General features: G+C 36.2%; 1 protein-coding gene across 12 annotated transcripts in view; it reads left to right on the forward strand.

Annotated features, from left to right (window-relative positions):
• The window catches only part of CCSER2 (coiled-coil serine rich protein 2), a 189,706-nt gene that overhangs the window by 85,523 nt on the left and 83,996 nt on the right, over positions 1 to 20,187 (forward strand). For 11 of the 12 annotated variants that reach the window (XR_005358079.1, XR_005358077.1, XM_038534505.1 and 8 more), the window contains 2 exons: positions 9,598 to 9,688; positions 14,797 to 14,959. Coding sequence is in view for 10 of the 12 variants with exons in the window: in XM_038534505.1 (XP_038390433.1) it covers positions 9,598 to 9,688; positions 14,797 to 14,959 (254 nt within the window). In the remaining 2 variants the exon portion in view is untranslated. Of the gene's footprint in view, positions 1 to 9,597; positions 9,689 to 13,941; positions 14,097 to 14,796; positions 14,960 to 20,187 lie in introns of those variants that run through there. The other variant, XM_038534514.1, reaches the window with a different exon arrangement.

The following is a 20,187-nucleotide window of genomic DNA, read 5'->3' on the forward strand; positions in this document are numbered from 1 at the left end:
AATTGTAGCCATTCTGATCCATATAAAGTGGTATTTCATCGTGATTTTGATCAGGCTTTTTATTTTTATTCATTTTTTTCTTTTTTCTACTTAGCCTGAATAATTGCATTGGATATATCTTCCAATCCTGCTCAAATCTGCTGTTGAAATTCTCGTGATCTTTTTTTCATGAACACTAGATCAAGATAATTTATTTGAAATGCTTATAATACCTGGCATCAAGTAGATATGCAGAAACGTAGGTTTACATACGTATAATTGCATAATGGTTCTTTCTTAATTTTTTTTTAATATTTTATTTTAATTTTTTTATTTATCTATGATAGTCATACAGAGAGAGAGAGAGAGAGAGAGAGGCAGAGACACAGGCAGAGGGAGAAGCAGGCTCCATGCACTGGGAGCCCGACGTGGGATTCGATCCCGGGTCTCCAGGATCGCGCCCTGGGCCAAAGGCAGGCGCCAAACCGCTGCGCCACCCAGGGATCCTGGTTCTTTCTTAATTTTTTAATTGTGACAAAAAATTACATAAAATTTATAATTTCAGCTATTTTGAAGTATAGCTCAGTAGCATTAACTATATTCATATTGTTGTGCTACAGACCTCTAGAACTCTTTTTTATCTTGCATAATTAAAACTCTATATCCATTGATCAAGAAGTTCTCCTTTTCCCCCCAGTCTCTGGTAACCACCATTTTACTTTCTGTGTCTATGAGTTTAACTATTCTAGTTACTTCATATATGTGAAATCATGCAGCATTGTCATTTTGTGACTGTCTTGTTTCACTTAGCATAGTGTCCTTAAGGTTCATCCATGTTGTTGCATGTAATAAGGTTTCCTTCTTTTTAAAAGAGAATAATATTCCATTATATGTATATACACCACAATTATCCATTCATCTTTTGATGGACATTTGGATTGTTTCCACCTCTTGACTATTGTGAATAAAACTGCAGTGAATGTGGGTGATCTCTCTTTGAGATCCTGCTTTCAGTTATTGTGAATATAAACCCGGGAGTTTCAGTGAATATTTCATTTGTTGTACCTTAATTCCAGAATTTTTTTTTAATTCCCTCTTCACTGATGTTCTGTACTTGGGTAGATCTTCTTTACCTATGGTTTTCTTGAGTTCTTGAAACATATTAAAGACAGTTCTAAAGTCTTTGTCAATAGACAAAGTTCAATGTTTGGGGCTTCTTCAGTGATCATTTCTTTTTTTTTTTTTTTCTGTGAATGGATGATACTTTCTTTGCGTGACCCTAATTTTTGTTGAAAACTGGACATTTTTAATATTTTAATGTGGCAACACTGGAAATCTTATTCTTTATTCTCAGGGTTTGTTTTGTTACTTGCTGTAGGCTGTAGGTGTTTGCTTTTTAAGTAGTTTTTCTAAACTATTTTTGTGAAGTCATTCTGCTTGTCATATTTGGTCTAAGAAGTTTATGTTACTTTAGCTTGTGTTTGTTTGGTGTTTTATACAGAGATTTCCTTGAATGCCAAAGACCAAAAAAAAAAAAAAAAAAAAAAAAAAGACAAAAGGAGGAGAGAAGAGTGAGAATAAGAAAGGAAGGAGGAAAAGAAAAAGAGGGTGGTAGAGAAAGAATGAAGAATTCAAAGCAGAGGAATAAAAATTTCTCAAAGTCAAAATTAAAAAAAAAAACCCTTCTCATCTTTCATCTTTGCATTTTGGCTCTGTGATGGGGTGCTCCTTCAGTGTTTAGCCTGTCTGATCATTTACAACTCTTATCTTAACCTTCCCTTACTACTTTTTTCTGAGCTTAGACATCAGCTACAGTTGAAAGCTTTGGGTCCTCTTAGGTTTTTACTGAGATGCATCCTGCCCTGGGCTTTTTTGTGGCTTTCTAAATTCCCCACAATAGAGGTATCTGGGTGGCCCAATCAGTTAAGTGTTTGACTCTTGATTTCAGCTTAGTTCATGATCTTAGGGTTGTGACATCAAGCGCTGTGTTAGACTCTGTGTTGGGTGTGGAGCCTGCTTAAGATTCTTTCTCTCTCTCTCCCTCCATCCCTCCCCTACCATGTACATGCATACACCACTTCTCTCTCTCTCTCTCTCTCTCAAAATAAAGAATAAATTCCCTATTATACATGGCACCTTTGAATTATCTAATTTTGGGAACACTCTCCCTGGCCTTTTTCTCAATCTTTCAGTATTCAATTATATATATCAACTATAATATTTTGCTCCAGGGTAATTGTGGATTGTTTGCCTCACAGTGGTTTTGAGCAATGCCCATTACATTTCCACCCTGTGTGCATTCTAAGTTAGGCAGAACAAAGACATACATTTTGTGTCAGTCATTCAGGTAATCCCAGACAAGTTAGAACAGAGAAACACAAGTTTTTGGAATAAGGTCTCCACTGAGCTCTATGAAAACAGGGACCAAGGTCCTAAACTGGGAACAAGATCTGCTGTTTTCAGATTTGCAGTCAAGCTGCAGAGAGGCATATAGGAAAGGCCAGACTCACTGATAATTGGAATGCGGAACCTTACAGCAACTCTGAGGAAGGGTTTAGAAGTTTCTTAAGAAGTTAAACATATATTTACTATGTCACCCAGCAATCCCACTCCTGGAGATGAAAGTTTATATTCACATAAAAACCTGTACATGAATGTTTATAATAGTTTTATTTATAACAGCTAAAAACTGGAAAAGCTGAAATGTTCTTCATTGAGTACATGGATACACAAACTGGTACTTCCATGTAATGGAATACCACTTAGCAATAAAAAGTAATGAATTACTTTATGTTTCGTGACTTAGGTGAATCTTAAGGGCATTCTGTTGAGTGAAAGAAGACAGTCTCAAAGAGTTACAAACTATATAATTCCATTTATATGACAATCTTGAAAGACAAAACTGTAGTAATGGAGAACAGATCATTGTTGGGGGTTATGGGTAGGAGGAAGGTGTAATTATAACTGGATAGTACAGGAGAGATTTTTCAGGTGAGGTGACAGTTCTGCCTCATAATTGTATTGGTATTTATACAAATTAATATGTGTTTTAAAATTCATAAACTGTATTCCATGAGAAAATAATGTTGTTTCATGATAATTACAGCAAGTAGTGATAGTGCTATTCATTTGTCAAAAATAAATTGGAGACTTTCTCCAGTTTATTAGTGAAGGAGGAATTCGTGGAAGGAAGAACTGGCTTACCATCTCATAGTTTGCTCTATTTGAATGGAAAAGTATTCTCAGAGGCCAAGGAAATTCTATGACGAAAAAAAAAAAAAATTCTATGACGATTCTGCTAATATGTATTCAGAGTTTTAATTCCAGTGAGGCTTATGGAAAGCCTGTAGGAGCCAGAGTGTACAGATTTAGGTTTTTGTTGTCATACTCCCAGCTAATGGTCTTATTAGATGGTCTCCCAAGTAAAATAGGTATATGTGGATATTGGCTCTCAAAAAGTGCAGGCTTGTCAGTTAGAGGAGCCTGGCAAAACAAACATGGGAACAGAAACTCTTTCCCATGTTAACCAATTTCCATGCTACATGGTTTTCTTTCTATAATGATACAGCTCCTAACCTGGGCAGATGACACATCTGTGAGCTGGTGAAGAAAAATAACAGTAGATCAATTTTTTTTCTTTCTTTGCCCAGATCCTTACTGAAAAGTCTTGATAATATCTCTGATATAACTCTGGAAACATAGACCTCCTATAAGGATGAATAGGGGAAAATCATCTAAAACAGATGTTAGAATCCAGTTTTCAACTCTGCACTGTCTCTCTTGTGAAACTCCTTATTCAACATCTTTCATATGGCATCTGTGTGGTGCTGACTTCCACACCTCAAATCTCTCTGCCAAATGCTACATTCATATATTGTCATCTCCTGAGCATGCCTTCTCTAAGATGCAGTAAGCATGTCAAAATTACCAGGTTCTAAAGTTAGATTTGGTTTTCCTTTTTTATAATTTATTTCAGTGAATAGGAATTATCCATTTGTTTCTTAAGCCAGAAACCAAGGAATTATCGATGGCTCTTTTCTTACTTCTCGGTGAGCTTTGGTTATATAGATCCTAACTACCTTGTATATTTCATAACTGCTTATTCTTCAGTTTCATTGACACTGATTAATGTCAGGCTACCATCATATATGTTGCATGGATTCTTCAATAGCCACAAAACTGTTTTATCTTTCCTACTTAAATTCATTTTGTACACAGCAGCCAAAATAATATTTCTTTAATGTAAATCTCAGTTTACCACTTGTGAAAACTCATCAGTCATACCCCTGTCATTGACATAAAATCCAGGGTCTTAATTTGGCCTAAATAGTTGTTCGTGATGTAGATCTACTTCTCTGTCTTTTCCTGTTACACTCTGTGAGTGTTGTCTTAATCATCTAGGGCTACTATAACAAAATACTGTAGACTGAGTGGCTTAAACAACAGTTATTTATTTCACAGTTTTGGAGTCTAGAAGTCCAAGATCAAGGTTTGGCAAATTCATTTCCTAGTGAAGACCCGCTTCCTGTCTTGCAAACAGCCACCTTCTCACGATATACTCACATGGCGGGAAGACAGAGAGTGTGTGCTCTGGTTTCTTTCTCTTCTTGTAAGGATGCTAATCCCATCATAGGGTTCCCACCATCATGAACCAGTCTAAAACTAATAACCTTCTGAAGACCCTATGTCCACATACCCTCGTATTGTGGGCTAGGGCTTCAATATAAGAACTTTGGGAAAATATAAACACTAAATCCATAACAGGTATTAACGAACTACTTCCAATTATTTACATTGAGCAGGTCAGCAAACTGTGTTATGTAAGTCACATCTGACCAACTACCTTGTTTTTCACCACCTAAAAAATAAGTTTTTTTTACATTTTAGGTGGTTACACTTTAAATGGTTATATAAGTACCTGTATAATACGCTGATTTTGTCTGTGGGCCTGCAAAATCTAAGTATTTACTTTTTGTCTTTGAAAAACAAATTTGGTAACATTTAGAATAGTAACATTATGCTTTTTACTTCCTTGCTCTTAGCATAGTGTTTATTCAGAAGGCATTCTCCTCTTCCATGTTCTAGAGGCCATATTTGCTTGTTCTTTAGATTTTCTCTGACTACTTGATTTTAGATTTTCTCTGACATTTCAAGACTTAGATATCCATCCATTGTGTTTTCCTAGTAATTGAGCCATTACCATATTGTGAAGGAACGGTCTGTCTGAGGGAAAACAAGTAGCCTTGGAGTGCTGTTGCCAATTTGTTAAATTAACATTTGTAAAGTAGAGCCCTGGAGTGTTGGATAGTGAACCCCAATTCAATAAAAGACCACAAGGGAAATTGAAATAGAGAAGTTTATTATTAACAGGTTCTGAAGGAAGGTAGTTGGCATGCCTGGAGGGGCCATACCAGTGCAGATAGGGAGAGTCACAGGATCTGGGGTATGTGACTTTATTAGGGTTGATGACTAGAGTGCTTTGGGATTCCTGAACTGTCTGGATTGGTCAATTCAAACCAAAAAGAGCAGGGTTTTGGTAAGCCCCACAAGGGTCTGTCTAAGGGGTGCACAAAAGGAAGACCCTGGGAGACAGGGTGATTATTGTTCACAAGGGCTGTTGAGGAAGTCATATCAGCAATTTACATTTGCTTCTGATGCTGGGGCATGCAGTCACTGGAGGGGTTGGCTTCAGTTCAAGGCCCCTGCAGATCCCTTGGCCACACAAAATGGATGCCAAGGCAGCGATATCATAGAGTAGTTTGGCTCTACTCTTGACAAAGACAGGGATTATTTTTTATGAGTATATCCCATGCCTTGCATATATAGGTTTTTATATGTGTTGAGTTACAGAGAGTGTGTCTTGCAGTTGCCACATGGAGGGACAGAGTCAACTTCCCTGTGTTTTTTTTTTTTTTTTTAAAAGATTTATTTATTTATTCAGAGGAAGGGGCAGAGGGAGAAGCAGGCTCCATGCAGAGAGCCTGATGTGGGACTCGATCCCCGGTCTCCAGGATCACACATCGGGCTGCAGGAGGCACTAAACCGCTGCGCCACCGGGGCTGCCCTCCCTGTTTGTTTAGATGTCAAAACTATTGGTGCCACATATGCACTAAGAAGATATGAAAAGATTTATTACTCACATAATGAGGCTTTCTGGGAAGAGCAGGACAGGTACCCAGAGTGGAATAGTTTGAATGAAGCTAAGAGGGGCTGGTAGCTTGGTTTTTATTGTGGTTAAGGGATGTGCTAGATTGATGGGTTCCAACACTCAGGCTATATTTGTGTGGTTTGAACCCTTGCTGATACCAAGAGAGGTAGACTTTTCCAGCATGAAGTTATGCATATTATAAAAGCTTACTACAGAAAAATAAAAAGGAATATAAAAAGCATAGTACATACTATTTCACATAATGGAAAATTATAATAATCCTTTGGTTTATTACCATCCTGATGTTTAAATGTATTTTTTAGCATGGAAGATGAAGTCATACTGTATATATGCAGTCTTCTTTCCCCTCCCCCCATGCTATAGACCATTTTCCCGTGTAACCAGATAAATTTATGAAACATATGCAATGATTTATTGGTGAGTGTTAACTTGAGGCATAAATCTGGATGGTTTTCTCTCCCTGTCTTCCTCCCTGTTGTAACTACTATTAACTATGTTCTCCTTCCTTTTCCAGTGGGCTTTCTTAGGACCTTCTCAGAGTGATATCATAATCATTCCATCACTTTTTTTTTTTTTTCATTCCATCACTTTAAGGCTCATTCTTTAAGACTAATTTTTTAAACCTTTCATTATAAAATGAAACCCACAGAAAACCACACAAAACAAATGTAGGGTTTAGTTAGTTATTAAAAGTTGAACATCTTTTTGATGGTGGTAGCAGTGCTGCTTTTGCTGTTTGGTGTGTCTCAGCAAGCCAAGACCTGCTCTGGATTTAGAAAGCAAGGTTCTCTATTGCCTTTGATTCTTTGCTGTGTCCTTAGTTATTAGAGCTGGCTTGGGGCACCCAGCATTTTTTGTTTCATACATACTTATACATACACAAAAGCCAAATGTTTATATAGGGGATATGATTTTTTTAGTACATAAGTCATTGCTTATTGCAGAAAATGAGAAAATACAGTTACTATTACAAAAATAGAAGAAAAGAAAGAAAAACTCCATAACCTATGTTGTGGTTTCCTTTCAGCTTTTTTCTATACATATTATACAATTTTTTTTCATGAAATGGATAATTCTGTATATGTTGTTTTATAGACCTAGTTTTTAGTTAATATCTAGGCCTTTTCAGTGGAAAAAATGTATTTTTTCACTTAAGATGAAAAACATTTTGTGTTCACACCAATACTTTGCACTTATATTCAGGAATGTAGAGTTTTTAATTTAATTTCATTGGTTTTTACATCCTTACATCCTTATTTCCGTTTTCCTAATATGAGAATCCACTTTTCAGCAAACACCAGTATAATTGTTTTCATTTATACTCATGTATGCACAACCAGAATAACACCAGTACTACCATCCATAATATAATTACTGAAAATAGTTTGAAAATTTTTCCTCACTTGAAATAATTTCTCTGAGTACAATGCCATCGACTTAATACATAATTAGACTTACTTATTTTATTTTTGACTTATAGGGATTTATCAAAGATTAGAAACAACCTAAGTCTGTTTTTTTCCCTGATTGACATCTTTCCATGTCTATATATTTTCATTATTATTTTTTAAGGAAACAGTATTCTATTGTATGACTGTGTCGTACTTTGTGTTTAGCCATTTTTCCGTTCTTGGGCATTTCTACTTTTTTGCCATCAAATAATGCTGCAATAACCATACTTTGCACATATATTTTTTTCATTTATCTATTTCTGAGGGATAATTTCTTAGAAAGGAAAATTTGTCTTTTTAAAAAAGGTTTTAGTTAAATTTTGACAAACTGTCTTCCTTAATGTTTATTAATCTAATCCCATCTGGAATATTAAAGAGTACTAGATTATTTTCAGTTGTGGTAAATCAGAATAACTGTTAGCATTTTTTCCTACATTATATTAATTAGTTGTTTATTTTATATATTGTGAATTATCTATTATGGCCTTTGGTTTTTGTTGTTGTTTTGTTTGCTTTTAGGACAGCTTCTATATTAAGGACAGCAGGTATTTTCATGATGGAAAGAGGTTCTGTGAAATAATCCCTTTATGTGTCAAAGTTAAATAATTATCCAGAGGTGTGTTTTTGTTTCTGCTTTTCCAGAAACAATTATTCCATTTGCTTTTAGACCTCAATGCATCCTGGAAGGAAGGCCAATAACACAAAATTGGAAAGCTATGTATAGAATACCCAACATAGGAAACAATTTCTAATTTTACTCATATCATCTGTAATAAATATTGTAAACATCTCCCTCTATAAGAGTTTTTCAAGTCCATAATCTCTTAGTTTAAAAATTTGTGGATTTTTTAATCTTTTTATTTATGTATACTAACAAAAGATCTTGCAGTATTGAATTGGTTCTTGGATTGGAAGGATCCATTAGTGAGCATCAGGTCAAACTGAGTTTCTGACTTTATTATTTATTGATTGATTGATTTATCGAAAAGATTTTATTTATTTATTAATGAGAGACAGAGAAAAAGAGAGGCAGAGACACAGGCAGAGGGAGAAGCAGGCTCCATGCAGGGAGCCCGACGTGGGACTCGATCCCAGGTCTCTAGGATCAGGCCCTGGGCTGAAGGCGGCGCTAAACCACTGTGCCACCCTGGCTGCCCAGTTCCTGACTTTAAACTTAGTTTTTGTTTATTTTGCTAATTAGACTTCAGAACAAGAATTTTTGAAAGCAAAACATTACTTTTCTCAGGATAGGTTGTAGCTGGCAAGGTTACAACTAGAACCCAGGAATGGCTGCTTATACCAATTTGACTAGTCCAGTCCTATTTGTCTTTTATAGAAAAAAAAAAAATTAAGGCAAATCAAGCCGAGTTAGTAGTGGTGCTGAAGGTGGTACTATAGATGGGCTTGGCACCAGAAATGAAATGGAATAATCATGTTGTTAAATGCTTTTATTATTTTACATGAGTGGTCCAATCCCTATATATAATAAAGCACAACCTCTTATACCAGATATGAATAAATTTTGGGAGGTTCTTTAGCATTTTTAATTACTCATGTTATCAAGGAAATTGGTAAAAAAAAAAAAAAGCATGGACTCAGGAGGTAGGCTTTTTGTGTTTGCATCCTACTTTTAGCTCTCTGTGCATTAATTTCAAGTAATTGTACTAGTCATTAAATCATAGGGTTATTTTGAAGATTAAATAAATGAATTAATATTAGTAAAGTACTTAGTACAGTATCTTGCAGACAGTGAGCATTTTGTAAGTTTAAAAATGAGTTAAAAATTTCTTGGTGGGAGGAAGAGTAGGAGAAGGATGTTACAAATAGTTTAACAAGTAAACTAACTGAATCTTTTTTTGTTAAAAATTTTATCTTAAAAGTTGATTTTTACAACACAAATATTGAGTAAATTAAGACTCACAGAGATGTTCTCAAAACTAATGATTAGATACATTTTTTGAAATAGGTTATAGCATTTATTACTGTTTTTGTTCACAGGATATTCTGAATAATCTTGAATCATGTGACCTTGAGGACGATGACCTTATGCTTGATGTGGATCTGCCTGAGGATGCACCTCTTGAAAATGGTAAGTGCAGACAAATTGAAACCCCAGGGAGCTATATATAGTTGGGCTGCTTGTCTATGGTTAATTTAATATTTGTTATTTACAAACTTCCTAATCTCAATGGAGGAAATCTTTTGAGACTGAGAAGCAGTCTTAAGTGATGTTAAATAGATTCATTTGCAAGCTTATTTAAACATTTAAAACCTTGGTTTTGTAGGTCTTAGATATAATTCTGTATGATCCAATTAAATTGTATATCTCTATCACAAAGTAAGTAGTAGATAGGATTTGTCCTTTTCCCCTCTGTGTGCATATACAACTTTTCTTCCTTTTGTTTATTTTGATTCTAAGAAGAAATACATTTTGAGAAACAGATATCATTTGACTTGTGAAAACAGTGCCAAGACTCGTTAAGTTGATATTTTTAAAAAATAAAATTTTAAAAATTTTTTTAATTTTTCTGAAAATTAAAAAAAAACTTTAATTCTGGGAAAATGGTGATCTTCTGAATGAATCACTCCATTTTTTTTTTTTATTCCCAAATCCAATCTGCCTTCCTCTCTGAATCCCAGTAAGTGCTGAAGTAGTGATTTAGACGGTCTGTATGTAAAAGGGGCTTAGGTACTCTTGCCTTAGTATTTGTAGGATTTTCTTTTTTTTTTTTTTTTTAATTTATTTTTTATTGGTGTTCAATTTACTAACATACAGAATAAGGACGGATCTAGAATCAGAGACTAGTTTAAAAAAGTCCCTGGGGCAAGGTTCTAGTTGAAATGGAAATCCTTCTGGAGAGAAGGCTGGCTCCAGAAGATTTGTGGATTCCCTGTCAGTCAACATTTGCCTGGTCTCTCAGGCCTCGCAGGGGTGAGAGATGAACGAACCAAAGAAGGTGATGAAGTCCTTTTTATACATGATGCTAGAAAAATGCAGGGATATTTCGGAGAGTGGAGGTGTTTGTTCTAATGCTATTGAGGGTAGTAGGAGCTCACATTTGTCACTTCTTTCCCCCCCAGTGCTGCCAGGATGCTCTGTAACAGTCTCAGAATCTCAGTGGCTTTCAAAATAAACATTTATTTTCCTTATTCATGGATCTGTAGATTAGCAATTAAGTAGGACAGCTCCAGCTGTGGAATTGAATTCAGGTCTACTCCTAGTTTCTTCTTTTGAGACCAGAATTACTTGGAGCAAGTTGCTCTCATGGCAGATGGCAGGACAATAGGTTGAGCAGAAACATGAATTTAATATCTCTTACAGTCTGACTTAGAACCAACATACTGTTCCTTCTGCCCACTTTCTGTTGGCCAAAGCAAGTTACATGGCCAAGCCTAATACCAGTAGGACTGGGAAGTGTATTCTGTTTGTAGTGAGAAACTCTGTGACAGGGGACACTGAATATATTATTCTATTAAAGGAGAGAATGAAGAGCTGAGAACATTATCTACTCTACCATAGGGGTAGAGACTGTTAAACCTTCTCGAGGTTTTGCTGTCACCTGGGGTACTTTGGTAACCAGAGCTGAGTTCCAGTCAACTGAGAAGGAAAAATCGAGCCAGCATCTGGGAAGAAGAACAGGGAGGAAAAACAACAGAACTCCCAGGATTAGAGTGGCCCAAGGAAATGATGAAAACACAAGGAAATAAAGTTGCAGCACAATGCTTTCTGGAGCTATAAAAGATTTCCCAACAGAACAGTTCAGTCGGGACGCCTGGGCGGCTCAGTAGTTGAGCGTTTGCCTTTGGCTCAGGGTGTGATCCTGGAGTTCTGGTACCGAGTCCCACATTGGGCTCCCCACATGGAGCCTGCTTCTCCTTCTGCCTATGTCTCTGCCTCTCTCTCTCTGTGTCTCTTATGAATAAATAAATAAATCTTTAAAAAAGAAAAGAAAAAAGAACAGTTCACTAGATGACAGAAACCATAGCTGGTGTTGAAATCTAAATTAGTGGCTTGGAAGATCAAGTGGAAAAATATTGTAGAACACAGAGGGAAAATATAAACCATTGACAATTATGGGGGGAAAATGAGATGATGATGATCTATAGCCATGACTCTCAGCTTAGAATGAGACCAACCTTATGGGGTTTTCTTCTTCTGAAAGATGTTTAACTTTAAAAGATGTAGTGAGCCTTTGAGGTTTCTTGCCAGCTTCAGGGTAGGGAAACAGGTCAAGGGAGAGATGGGGCAGAGCAAAATGGAGGAGCATAGAATGAGGGAAGAATAAAGGGAGAAAGGACTTTAGGCTTCAGTTGTGATTAGGAAAGATCTGAAAGACACAGTTGTTTTAATTTTCTTACTTTTTTCTTTTACCTTTATCAAGGGATCTCTCTCTCTCTCTTTTTATTTTTGGTTTTATTTATTTATTTATTTATTTATTTATTTATTTATTCATTCATTCATTCATTCATTCATTCATGGTAGACATGGGGGGAGTGCAGAGACACAGGCAGAGGGAGAAGCAGGCCCCATGCCAGGAGCCCGACGCGGGACTTGATCCTGGGACTCTAGGATCACGCCCTGGGCTAAAGGCAGGCGCTAAACCGCTGAGCCACCCAGGGATCCCTGCATTTTTTCTTATAATTTTATTTACATTTTATTTTCTGTAGCTTACTTTATCATAAGAACCACAGCATGTAGTACATATAATATGCAAAATATGTGTTAAATGACTGTATTATTGGTAAAACTTCAGTCAATGGTAGGCTATTAATGGTTAAGTTGGGGGGAGTCAAAAGTTTCACAGATTTTTGACTATGCAGGAGGTCCCATACCTCTTTCACATTGTTCAAAGGTCAGCTGTATAAAGCAGGACCCTTGAAGAGTCTTAGAGTAGTCATTTATCTGAAAATTTAGGCCCCTCTATCTCCATTTCTACCAATAGCCGTTTGTGGTCATAGCAAATGTTTGTTTCCAGTGTTTATTTGCCATTGTGCCTGTGGTTGAGCTCTTGTTTCAATACAGGTGCTTTAATTTGTAGCCTGTGTGTAGTATCAACAACCTCTCTAGTAAACACAAAAATGGCACGTCAATTTTAGGCACTCTAATTACCCACAGTTTTTAACCCCATCTCCTGGCCTATTTGCCTGGTTTATTTGCTTATTACTCTGCATATGCTGTGTTGGTGACATCCTAGTTGCATATCAGATTTTTATTATGACAGAATTTGTTTGGGAAGTGAGTAGAAGAACTTCACTTGCTTTGAATTAAATATGATCTCAGATAAAAGTAGATACAGATTAACCCTCAGCTGTATAGAATTGCTTAAATCAAAGTAACATTTTAATGCCATGAGAAATACTTGATGAGCTTAACTGAGTCTCTGAGTGTAATACAAATGTGAACTAAAATCGGTGTTAAGCCTTTTTGAGATTTTTTTTTAAAGATTTTATTTTATTTATTCATGAGAGACAGAGAGAGAGAGAGGCAGAGACACAGGCTGAGGGAGAAGCAGGCTCCATGCAGGGAGCCCGATGCGGGACTCGATCCCGGGATCCCAGGGTCACGCCCTGAGCCGAAGGCAGGCGCCAAACCACTGAGCCACCCAGGGATCTCTATTTCTGAGATATTTTTAAGTTTATTTTTCTTTTCTGATCTGATCTTCTACACCTGATTTTTTTCATTATTAATGGTCACCATGCCTTTATTTATCTAACGGTCAGGTTTTCTGTAATTGAACTTAAAAAAATTAAAGAAATAGATTATAATTCATCTCAATAAAACGACAAGAACTTGAAATAATTTCAAATGTAAGGTTTTTAAAAAATTTTTTCCTTTAAAAAATTTTAAAACTATAAAATGTATAGTTTTTCCCCAAAGTTGATTTCTCTAATGATCATAAACAAAGTTTCAGAGTCTTTTAAAAAGTTATGCAAAATTATTATGCATTTAGAAATGTTACAGTGAGTTTAATGTTTATGAGAATTAAACAGTTATACTTTATTTTAACTACTTTCTTGGAGTGGAGAACTTTGTTTTTATCTGGTGTACTGTAATGAAACACTTTCATATTTCAACTTCAAGTTTTAGGTTAAGTGAAAATAATCTTTTAAGTAATGAGTTTTTTTAAAATTGGGGATTATATTGCTTTCTAATGTCTTTATCAAGGAATTTTGAGCATTCTGGGTTTGAACTTTCTCATGTGATAATTCTCAGACTAGAGAAACCTTTCCTGTTCCTGGCTTGAGTTAGTGTTTGGTTGTATTTTTAGTAACAGTCCTAACTCAGTAGCTATGTAACCACTGAGCGAAGATGGAGTCACAGGGTAAACTGGGCTTGCTTCCCACAGGGAGGGCTGGGAGTTGAGCAGGAAGGAAGGCCTGTTTGTCAGAGCCTTGTATGCAACTATGTCTGAGTAGGCAGCCAGCGACACAATGTCTCCCTTGTACAGAGTAACTCTCCTAGTGAGAGCTCAGATATGTGAGGAAAAAGTGTTTGGGTAAGTGAAGAAGAGGCTTGGGGTGTTTCAAGGAGATTCTTTCCTTGTTTTTGTGGCATTTGGATTTCAGGGAGTGTACTATTTGTTGCTGCAAAGTACTGGCTTTGTTTTCAGTGGCATTTTAGACTTTTTGAACACGCTCTACTGTAGGCAGATTGAAGCCTCTTACTTTCTAAACTGTGAGCTTAATTTAAGAAATACGATCTGTTTGTGACGAAAACTTAATTTGTGCTTCTTGAAATCAGTGAAAGCTAATTGTAGCGTTCATTTTTGGGAACGAGTTCTCTGCTAGACTTAAAATCTTCTATTTTTTCAGATCATTCTCATTCTGAAGTCAGAACCAGCCAGTGATAATGATGAAAACCACTAAAAACTGATTACTGGTGTTTAAAATGTATAATGTTCATAACAAGGATAATTTGCTTGTTTTAAAACACTGAGGCCGTTGTTACTTAAGTGCCTGTGATATGAAAGTTTTATGATTTACTTCAGTTTGAATACTGTAGAGTTAAGTTTTCACCAAAAGAACTGGTTACTTCTCCTCTGGAAATGTTGATGTTGTAATTAGCCCATATAAATGGCTGGTATTTTTAGCATATCATTTTTATATTCTCTGCAGCATTTAATTATCAAGCTATAAGTAGTTAACTTTTATAGAGTGTGTACATGTTTATAGTGTTTTGCTTTTGAATCTGTTTAGTGGAGTGTGACAATATGAACCGCTTTGACCGGTCAGACAGAAATGTTCGGCAGTCTCAGGAAGGATTTTGGAAAAGGCCGCCCCAGAGGTGGAGTGGACAGGAGCATTACCACCTCAGCCATCCTGACCACTATCATCACCATGGAAAAAGTGACTTGAGCAGGTGAGTCTAATGTAGATTACATTTCCTATCTTTTGATTAATTTTGAATCATACTATTCCCCTGCCCCCACAAAACTGTCTTTTAATCTGGTTTTTAGAGGCACCAAAAAATACTTCAAGTTGTATGCGGTGCTAATTAGATGATATGTCTGATTCTTTCTTTTTGGCCCAAATCTTTTTTCATTAGCTTTATCATAACTAAAAATATTTATGTTTGCTATTTGGGCATCATGTTTTGGTGTGATTTTCCTAGCTCTGATTTGGGAATGATTATACGTTGAATTTGTTAAAGTTAATTATTTAAAAATGATGTATGAAATTAGGGCCAAGTGATTTGTCTTTTTTTTTTTTTTTATCTTCTTTTACTTATATAAATAAATCAAAACTTAGAAGGCAACTCAAAAGTTAATTTAAAAGTTCTCAAGTACAATCAAAAACAGAGGAAGATACTTTAAATGCTAGAATTCTTTGCCTTTTTGAAGCATTGCATAGTCTTTAATTTGATAAGATTTTATGGCTCTGTAGACAGTCAAACCTGGGATCAAAACCTGGCCTGACACAAATAGGTTTGTGAGTTTAAATAATTTATTTAAACCTTCTCTACCTCAGTTTTCACCTGTAAAACATAATTAATAATACCTTTCTCTCAGCGTTCAAGGGTAAGGGACACAAGTACTTGAGCAGTATATGGCTTAGAGTGTGCACCCAGTGGTGATAGTTATTAATTTTCTTCCTTTTCACTTCCTCATCTCATTTCACTGGGTTTTGAGGTCATTTTGAGACATAGGTACAATATAGATAATAAAATTGGATAAAGAAACAATAGAAGGGAAATGTATAACCCCATATAGTTCTTGAAGTGAGAAAAAAAAAAAAATTGGCTCTAAGACTCCTTGAAGCAAAAACAAAGACCAAATCTTGATCCATTACAAGATGTATACTATACATGAGGTAAAGGATGTGTTTCTCCTGAATTGATTTGCTTTAATGAGACAGAAACCTGAAAGAAGTTGCTTTGCATGAGTTCTTAAAAGAGGGATGCTTTGTGATATAGTGGACAGGTCTCAGCTTCCCAAAGTAGAAATAATGACAAATTCCTCAAGTCTGTTTTTTACTTATGTTCTTCAGTGCAAGCTACAAAGATCTCTACACTAGGTGAGAAAAGGCAGTGCTGCAGTGGGTCACAAAATAATGAGGTTTAACTAAAGATTCTTACGTTGGTATAATTTGGTGTAAGGATAAAATATAGAAGATCTAGAAGAATACATGGAGAATATATTTTTCTAGACATTATTTTGGCTTTTGTTTTTTATAGCTGGGATTTTGATAAGGAATGGACATTGGAGAGTTCTTATTATCAGGCAAGAATATGATGTAGATAGTCGTGATTGCAAATAATGAAGATTATGCTTCTCTCATCTTTGATGGTTGGTTTATAGAAGGTAAATTTAAGGCCAACTTATGAAAATTTAGAAGCCTAACTAAAATGTGAGCCATTGCTTATACTTATGATAAGATTTATTCATCCATTAACAGTTATTCATTGAGAACCTGTATGTTCAACTCTGTGCTAAATTCTCAAGCTGGGATGAATTTGGAGATAGTGTGAGAGGTGATAACTGTGGATTGGTAATGGCTTCTTAGAGCATTGTTCTGAGGATGCTAAAAATGCATGAGCTCAATTGGCTTCATTGCAGTTATTGGGTATGTAGAAGATTGATTTGCCTCTTCCATCCCATCCACGGTTGAATAGTAAATACCTCTTGGATGTTGAGTCTGTGGGAGAGGCAGATATGTAGGCAGTTATATTGCAGTATTAGTGCAGTACAGTGTTGATAGGTGCCTTTGTAAAGTGATTTATATAGATTCCAGAAGCATGCAACATCTGATGTTTGTCTAGGGTACTGGTGTGTAAAGGAAGTTACTATTGAACAGGTAAGTATGACTGTAGAGATTGCAGAGGAGTGGTTTCTATAGGAGAAGGATGAGTATTTCGATGGAAAAAATAGCATGTGCAAAACCATGTTTCTGTACTTTGGCATTTTCAGTGAACTGAGTTCATAGCTGGATTGCCAGGTCATTTGGAGGATTGAATAGATGTGATCTTTAACTCTTAACAGCAAAAGTCTCTATTTTAAGATAGAATAGCAAATTTCAGCCTGAAATGGAACGATAAATCAGACTGTCCCAAATGGATGAATTACCTGGATGGAGGTAGTAATCTCTGTCCCTGGGAATAATAAAGCTGAGACTGAGTCATCCTTCAGAAAAGTTAAAGAACACTTTCCAAAACCATATTCTTGGATGTTAATAGGTATAGAAGAGCAATTATCTGATCAAATAGTATAGGAATAAACAAATTAATGTTAAGTGAGTTTTTTTAATAGTGGGCTTTGCATTGCCTTTAAGATGTAAATATAGTACTACTATTTTGCAAAATGTAATAAAAGATAGAATATATAGCCATTTCACAAAACATAGGACCACAGATCCCTTTTAGACAGTGTAGTTTGCAGGACTAGTGATTTGTGGATCTTCCACACTGGTGATTCTTAGGGAGGAGAGAGAGATGCACCATATTCTTGGGGGTTGGTCATTTGACCCAATGGAGAACTTTTCAACAAGTGGGCACTGGTTCATCATGAATAGTTGTAGGTTAACCAGTTTATTGATCCCTTCGGGGGGGATGGCCCTTTAGGATGGCCATCTGGGTTTGGGACTTCTAGATCCCCTAGAGCTAGTTATGGGTTGGGTGGTACAGAGAGAAACCCCATTTAAGACAAGCATTACTCTCCAGTATACCTTAAAACTATTCTTTTCTCTCCATGCCTTGATTTTTAAAAATCTGGATGCACTAACCCCAGGGCCTTTTTAACATTACATATGCAAAAGTATCTCTTTCCCATGCAAAAGTATCTCTTTCCCATTCTGTGACTTCTTGAGTGTAAGTTCCCTTTCCTTTCTGTCCTTTAATTCTCATTGTCTTTTTTTTTTTAATTATAGAAATATGTCTTACCCATATTTCAGAGGACTGGTAGTTCAGAACCACTGTTTCCTTTATATTTTTTTTATCATAATACTATGCTCTCTTTTCATCTGCCCTAAGCTTTCACTCCTCTCTCTCCCCAACCTCATTCTTTTTCTATACCTTCCACTGTGCTATATGGAATTCTCTCACATCCTAAAAAATTCGCATTCTTGACCTCTGCCTACAGATTGTAGCTGAAATCTAACTTTCCTAAATGTATTAATTCCCCCAGTAGTATTTTTATATGAAGGATTCTTATTTTCCAATCACTTTAGTAGCTTACTGTTTAGAGGTGAGGTCTTTGTCTTCACTCCTTATTTGCTTCTTTTTTTTTTTTTTTTAAATTTTTATTTATTTATGATAGGCACACAGTGAGAGAGAGAGAGAGGCAGAGACACAGGCAGAGGGAGAAGCAGGCTCCATGCACCGGGAGCCTGACGTGGGATTTGATCCTGGGTCTCCAGGATCGCGCCCTGGGCCAAAGGCAGGCGCTAAACTGCTGCGCCACCCAGGGATCCCCCTTATTTGCTTCTAATTGTAGTATTCTTCAGTCTCTTTCCTTTGAGATGTAGGGTATTTGGCTGAGTCAAATCCTCCTTATGGTCCCTAACCCATGCTGACAAAAATCTTTACCCTTTCCTCCTCATCTTAAGCTTTGCTGCAATCCTGAGTGCTTCCACTGTTCATGCCATGATTCTAAAAATTGAGGATTTTCCCTTCTATTCATATTTTGTTGAGTGTTTTTGTCATGAAAGAGTGTTGGGAGTTTGTCAAATGCTATTTCTGTGACTATTGAGATAATCTTTTTTTTTTTGCCTTTATTCTCTTAACATGGTATATGACATTGACTGATTTACATTTGTTGAACCGCCTTTGCATTTCTTGGATACATTGTACTGGTCATGGTATATAATCCTTTTATGTGTTGCTGCATTCAATTTGCTAGTATTGTGTTGAGGATTTTTGTGTATATATTCATAATAAGTATTAGTCTATAATTTTCTTTTCTTGAGATGGCTTTTTATGTATTTTTGGTATGATGATCATATATATTGAATAGGGAAGTGTTTCTTTCATTTCTGTTTTCGGAAGACCTTGTAGAATTCACCAGTGCAGTTATTTAGGCTTGGACTTTTCTTTGTGGAAGTTTTTTTGATTACTAATTTAATCTCTATAGATGTTTTATAGATATCTGTTAGGTTTTGTTAGTTTGTAGTGTGGCTCAAGTCTTTTATTTCCTTGTTGACCTTTTTCCTCGTTCTATCCATTAATGAGGAGAAAGTATTAAAGTCTCTAACTACAGTTTATCTTGTAGGGAAGGTTGGATAGCAACACATTCTCTCAGTTTTTGTTTATATGGTGATGTTTTAATTTCTCTTTAATTTTGAAGGCTAATTTTGTGGGATATAGAATTCTTGGTTGACAATCTTCCTTTTAACATTTTGGACCCCCACGCTTTCTTTCTTTCTTTCTTTTTTTTTTTTTTTTAAGATTTATTTATTCATGATAGACACACAGAGAGAAGCAGGCTCCATGCAGGAGCCCAACGTGGGACTCGATCCCGTGTCTCCAGGATCACGCCCTGGGCTGAAGGTGGCGCTAAACCACTGAGCCACCCGGGCTGTCCGACCCCCCCATGCTTTCTGATGAAAAGTCAGCTCTCTTAATCTTACTGGGCATGTCTTTTGATGAGTCATATTCTTCTTGATTTATTCAGGATTCTCACTTTTTCTTTAGCTTTTGACAGCTTGTGATGTGTTTCTCTTAATATATTTTGGAGTTGAGCAAATGACTAGACAGCAGGTTTTTGTTTTGTTTTGTTTCGTTTTTAAATGCCTTAAACCAATAAGTATCCCAGCCTTTGCCAAGGGACTCTTTATGTGTGTGTGTGTGTGTGTTTAAGGATACTTTCAGCAACCTGGTAAGCAGTTTGCAGCTCTGCCTTAGCCTTCTTTTCCTACTTGCTGGGAGACTCAGGGTCAGCCAAGGGTGAGAGGTAAAGGCCTTCTCAGGCATTTCCTCAGCATGTGTGCAGCTCTATACAGGTGTATGGCCTCCTCTATGTCCAAGAATATGTTGGGGCTTTTCAAAGCCTCCTGTGGGCATCTCCTTCCTCAGTTTTTTTTTTTTTTTTTAAGGTTTTTGATTACCTTCTTGTTTACCCCAATTGCTATTGCTATTGCCATCTCACACAGCTTGAA

This window comes from Canis lupus, chromosome 4 (assembly GCF_011100685.1).
Source record: "Canis lupus familiaris isolate Mischka breed German Shepherd chromosome 4, alternate assembly UU_Cfam_GSD_1.0, whole genome shotgun sequence".
In the NCBI taxonomy this organism is placed as follows: domain Eukaryota; kingdom Metazoa; phylum Chordata; class Mammalia; order Carnivora; family Canidae; genus Canis; species Canis lupus.